Raw genomic sequence first — 6,832 nt, 5'->3', positions numbered from 1 at the left:
TGCAGTTGATAGACATATTCAACATCAAGCTCAAGGCGGATCATCCATGCACGCTAGCCAGCATAGCGAACCCGTCGTCCCGCCGGCACCAGCGGTCGGGGGGCAAGAGGCTGGAGGTGCAGTTGATAGACATATTCAACATCAAGCTCAAGGCGGATCATCCATGCACGCTAGCCAGCATAGCGAACCCGTCGTCCCGCCGGCACCAGCGGTCGGGGGGCAAGAGGCTGGAGGTGCAGATAATGGACATATCTAAGACTAAGCTGAGGGCCGACCATCGTTCCACGTTGACCGGAATGAATGACCTAGCATTTACCCTGGGAAAACCCCTAGGCCGACATGCTGATCTTTTAGCGTTGATAGGGAGCTGTGTCTTAGCAAAGACAATATGTCCTAGGACCAAATCACTGAGACACGTTAGGTACTATGGCGGCAATGGATGAATGGAATATTTAACTAGAGCTGGACAACCAATCTCTCCCTCTCTTAACTAATTATACTCCAGGGCCCCGACTCGTCAGGGTAGGGTTCGGTAAGGTTTTTTTCTGTCTCTGGAGACAGATACATTAGCTATATATAAAAATAAGCTTACTATTTTTTATTTTTAAAAATAAATTTATTATTTATGTGACGACCTGGTCACTAGGCTCCTAAGGCGAGTTAGTGGCTTAGAGGATTCCCAAGGGATAAACCTGGTCTTATAATTTATATTAGCAAATAAGTTAAGGGAGCTATAAGTAATAGTAATATCTTATAATATTACTAGCAAGTAAGATTTAATAAAAGATATTTTAATTTTAATTTTATATTAATAACTAGTTATTTAAATTAATTTAAATAAATATAAAAAATAAACTTATATTTAATTATTTTAAATAAAATTATTTATAATTATATTAATTATAAGTAACTTAATTATAATAAATTATATTAATTATATATAATTTATTTTTTATTAATTAGCTTAGCTATAATTAACCTGGCTATTATTTATTTTATAAGCTTATTATAATAATTATAAAAGTTAAGTTATAATATAATATTTCTTTTTATTAATTTTATTTTTAAAACCTTAAACTTATAATTTTCTTATTTAAAATAAGAGAAAAGTTATCTAGCATCTTATTTTTATTATTCAGTACCTTAAAAATAAATCTAAAATTATATATTTTAAAATAAAACATTAACAAATAAAAATTATATATATATAAAATATATAATATAAAAGCAAGAATTTAATATTTTTATAAAAGAATTTTTTTAATTTTTTATATAAAGTATTTATAATATAAATTATATTTTTAATAATTTATTAAAAATATTAATATAATTTTAAAAAAATATTTTAAAAAAATATTTTTAATATATTATAATATGCTATAAACTATATATTATAAATAAAATTTTATATATTTTTTATTTTAATATTTATATAAAAGATATTAAAAATTAAAAACTAATATATAAAATTTTATATTTTAATTTTATATTAAATATATTTATAAATTTAAAAAAAAAATAATTTTATTTAAATTTTAATATATAAAATTTTAAAAAAAAAGCTTTTATTTCTTATTTCTTATATAATATTTATTTTTTAATTAATTTTTAAAATTATATTTTAATTTATTTTAAAATATATTTTTAAATTAAAAATATTAGTAATTTAATATAAAATATACTTTTTATATGTAATATATATTAAATAATATAATATATAAGCTTTTTAATATTATTTTATTATAATTTAATAAGAATATTTATTCTTGGAATTTTTTAAGGTGCTAGATAATAGAAATAGGGTGCTAGATAATTTTTCTTTAAAATAAATATATATATTTTTTTTTATTATATTTAATTATATTATTAAATAATTAACTTATAATAATATTATTTCTTTTAATAAAATTTATTAAAAATTTTAAATTTAAAATATTATAATATATTTTTTATTATAATATAAATTATATTTGTTTTATTATAAAATTTTTTTTATATATTATTATATATATATTTATTATAAAATTATTAATTATAATATTAATAATATAAATATAAAAGCTTATAAGTTATTTTTTATTTATTATATAATTAATATTAATTTTTTAAATTAATTATATTTTATAAAAAAAAAATCATTTTATTATTTAAAAAAAAAAAAAAAATTTTTTAAAAATATTAATATATTTTTATTATATTTATAAATTAAAATAATAGTTTTATAAAAATATTATTAAAATAGTTTTTATAAGTATTAAATTTTTAAAAAAATTAAAAAATATAAATATTATTATAAAACTTATTATTATAACTTAACTCTTATAATTATAATAATAAACTTACAAGGTAAGTTTTATTAAATTAATTATAAGCTAGTAAATTAATAAAAAATAACTTTTTAGTTTTATTAAATAAATTTAATAAATTAACTTATTAAATTTATTAAATAAGTTTTATAAATTTATTATTTTAATTAAATATATAAGCTTATTTTTTTATATTTATTAAAATAATTTAAATAACTAATTATTAATATAAAATTAAAATTAAAATATTATTTATTAAGTTTTATTTACTAGTAATATTATAATATATTATTATTACTTATTAATTTTTTAATTATTTTACTAATATAAATTATAAAACTAAGTTTATTTTTTAAATATTTTTTAAATTATTAATTTATTTTAAAAGTTTAATAATTAAGTTATTATATATTAATAACTTTTATTTAAATAATTATTAAACTTATAAATAATAATTAAAATAATTTAATTAAATATTTAAATAAGTAAAAATATACTAATATTTTTTTAATAATAATAATAATTTTAAAAGCTATTATTAATAATTATTAAATAATAATTACTTTTTTTTATTATAAAAATTAAATATTTTAATTAATTTATAAGTAATTAAAAAAATTACTTAAATTTTTAATATTATAAGTAAAAAAAAAAAATTATTAAATTTAAATAATTAAAAATTTATAATAAAAAATTTAATAATAAAAAAAAAATTTTTAATAAAATAAAACTTATTTTAATTATTTTAAAATTATACTAGTAAATTTTAAAAATAAAATTTATTTTATAAAAACTTATTTTATAAGTATTATTAAAAAAAAATTTAAATTTTATATAAAATATTTTAATATTAATATTTAAAAAAATATAAAAAAAAAAATTAATATATATTTAAAAATTATAAAATTTTTAAAAATAATATTATTAAAACTTTTAAATTAATAAATAAATAATAAAAAATAAATAAAAAATTTAAAATTATAAAATAAAAAAATTTTTATATAATTACTTAGTTTTTTTTAAATAATTATTATAAAAAGTTAATTAAATAAAAAAATTAAAAAAGAATTATATTTATAAAAATTATAAATTTAAAATTAAAAATAAATTTAATGAATTAAATAAAAATAATATAAATTTTAAAATATTTATTAATAAAATAATTAAAATAAATAAATATTAATATAAATAATAATAAAAAAAAAATTAAAAAAGAATTATTAAATTAAATTTTATTTAAAATATTAAGTTAATTAAAATAAAAAATAATAATATATTATATAAAATAATAACAGGATTTTAAAAAAAAAAAATATTAATTTTATTTAAGCCTAGGGGTATAAAAATAAAAATTTAATAATAAAAATAAATTTAAAGAAAATTATAATTTTTATAATAAAACTAATTATAAGAAAAAATAATATTATAATAAATAAAATAAAAAAAATATATTATTTTAAAATATATATATTTAAAAAATAAAATATAAATTAATATTATTAAAAGAAATATATATATAACTTTTAATTAAATTCCTTATTATAATAATAATTATAAAATTAATAAAAAAAAATTTAATTATTATTTAAAAAAATTTAAAATAATTAAAAAATTTAAAAATACTAAAATTAAAATATTAAACTTTTAAATTTAAAATAATTTAAAAGCTTATAATATTAAAAAAATTAATAATAAAAATTTAAATAATTTAATTAATTAATTTAAAATTTAAATTATAAATTTTAATATAAATTAATAAAAATAAGTTTTATATAATTTAAATTTTAAATTAATATATAAATATTATAAATTTAATAAATTATATTATAAATATAATTTAAATTTTAAAAAAAAATTATATAAATATTATAATAATATAAAATTAAAGTATTAGTATAAGAAAAAAAAATATTTAATTTATTAATTATAATATTAATTATAATATTTATAATAAAAAAAATTTAATTATTAAAAAATAATTTTTTATAAAATAATATTTTTAAAAAATAAAAAATTTAAATTTTAATAATTATAAAGTTTTAATTTTAATTTAATTAATAATTTTTAATATAAATATTATAAAAAAAACTAATATTTAATATTTATATTTAAATTATAATTATATAAAAAAAAAATATAATTATATAAAAAAAATTAAAAAAAAAAAATTAAAAAAAAAAAATAAAAAAAATATAAAAAATAATTTTTTTTAATATAAATAATATTTTTAATTTTTAAATATATTAATTTTTTAAAAATATATATTTTTATAAATTAATTATAATTTAATTATATAAAAAAAAGTATATTATAATAATATAAATTTAATAATAATTACTTTTAAAATAAATAAAAGTTATATAATAATATATATTATAAAATATATATATATAATAAATTTAAAAATTAATATAAATAAAAATATTTTAATAATAATAAAAATATTAAAAGAAAATATAAAAAAGTATATTTTTTAAAGTATTAAATATTATATTATAATATATATAAAAAAAAAAATATAAATTTTAAAAAATTAATAATAAATTATAAAAAAAAAATATAATTTTAAAACTTATTAAATTAAAATACTAAGGTTTAAAATTATAATTAAAAAATATTATTAAATAATATAAAAAAAAATAAAAACTTTAAATATAAATAATATAAAAAATATAAAATATATATATAATAAAAAAACTATTTAAATAAAATTATTATTAATTTAATTAAAAAAATATTAAAATAAAAAGTTTATAATAATAAAAAAATTAAATAATAAATTAGTAAAAATTTATATAAATAATAATTTAAATTATAATTTTATTATTAATTAGCTAATAATTAAACTTTAGTTATTATATTAAATTAAAATTATATTATTACTTATATTTAATATAATTTACTTAAATATTAAATTTAAAATTATTAAAAAAATTAATTATTTTCTAGTATTTATTATAAGTTATATAAAAATTATTTAATATAATATTATATAATTTAATAATTATAATATTATATTTAAATACTTGTAACTTATTTAAAATAACTTATTAATTAATTAAAAAAATATAAATAAAATAAGAAAATAAAATTTTATTTAAATTATAATTATTTTTTAAAAAAAGTAAAGAAAATAAAAATATACTTATAAGCTTTAAAAACCTAGTATAAAAAAAAATAAAAAAAATAAAATAATATAAAAGAAATAAAATTTAAAAAAAATTTAAAAAAAATTTAAAAGAATTACTAGTATTATTATAATATAATTATAAGTAAATAAAATTAAAAAAAATATATATTAATTAAATAATTATATAAGTTTTAAATAAAATATTACTAGAAGTAAAAAAAAAAAAAAAAACTAGGGAATTAAAAAAAACTTTTTAAAAAGTTTTATAATAATATTAAAAATATTAAAAATTATTTAATTTAATATTAAAAATAATACAGTTACTTTACTTATAATAAAATTATTATATTATATATAAATAATAATTTAAATTATAATTTTATAATTAATTAATTAGTAATTTAACTTATTATTATTATATAAAATTAAATTTAAATTATTATTTATATTTAATATTATTAATTTAAATATTAAATTTAAAATTAATAAAAATATTAATTATTTTTTAATATTTATTATAAAATAAATAAAACTTATTTAATTTAATATTATATAATTTAATAATAATAATTTTTTTTTAAATACTTATAATTTATTTAAAATAATTTATTAATTAATTAAAAAATAAAAAATAAAAAAATAAAATTTTATTTAAATTATAATTATTTTATAAAAAAAATAAAAAAAAAAATATATATATTTATAAGCTTAAGATATTTAATATAATTAATAAAAAATAAAATAAATAATATAAAAGAAATTAAATTAAAAAAAATAAATAAATTTAATTTAAAAAATTTAATAATATTATTATAATATAATTATAAGTAAATAAAATTTTAAAAAAAATTATATTAATTAAATAATTATATAAGTAAAAAATAAATTATAAATTTTAAATAAAATATTATTAAAAGTTAAAAAAAAAAAAAATTAAAAAATTAAATAATATTTTTAAAAAAATATTAAAAATATTAAAAATTATTTATTTTAATATTAAAAATAATATAATTATTTTACTTATAAAAATATTATTATATAAATTTAATAAATAAAAAATATATTAAATTTTATTTAATTTATAATTTTAATAAAATAAAATTTAAAATATTTAAAAAATAAATATAAAAATAATTAAAATAAAATATATTAAATTATTTATATTAATTATTAAATTTTTTATTATATTTATATTTAAAAAAATAAAATTATTATTAAATATTAAATTTTATAATTATTAATTATAAAAATATAAAATTATTTAATTAATATAAATTAATTTATTATTTTAAATTTTAAAAAAATATATAATTTATTTTATATTTATAAAAAAATAAATAAAAAATAATATTTAAAATATATTATAAATTATTTAAATATTTAATAATATTATTTT

At 8.5% G+C, this 6,832-nt stretch overlaps 2 protein-coding genes across 2 annotated transcripts in view; both read left to right on the top strand.

Annotated features, from left to right (window-relative positions):
- The window catches only part of GGI43DRAFT_355755 (uncharacterized protein), a 1,781-nt gene extending 1,685 nt beyond the window's left edge, over positions 1–96 (top strand). Inside the window, exon 5 of the mRNA XM_083202317.1 lies at positions 6–96. The gene's annotated coding sequence lies outside the window, so the exon portion shown is untranslated. The remainder of the gene's footprint in view (positions 1–5) is intronic.
- On the top strand, positions 64–611 carry GGI43DRAFT_419557 (uncharacterized protein). Its single transcript, XM_083207700.1, has one exon. The coding sequence runs from the start codon at positions 243–245 to the stop codon at positions 441–443; it is 201 nt and encodes a 66-aa protein (XP_083054921.1). The 5' UTR covers positions 64–242; the 3' UTR covers positions 444–611.
- The last annotated feature ends 6,221 nt before the right edge of the window (positions 612–6,832 follow it).

The sequence above is a fragment of the Trichoderma evansii genome (genome assembly GCF_050947405.1).
Source record: "Trichoderma evansii strain SZMC 28006 chromosome Unknown GGI43scaffold_72, whole genome shotgun sequence".
Lineage (NCBI taxonomy): Eukaryota > Fungi > Ascomycota > Sordariomycetes > Hypocreales > Hypocreaceae > Trichoderma > Trichoderma evansii.
This window is presented reverse-complemented; position numbering and strand designations above follow the sequence as displayed.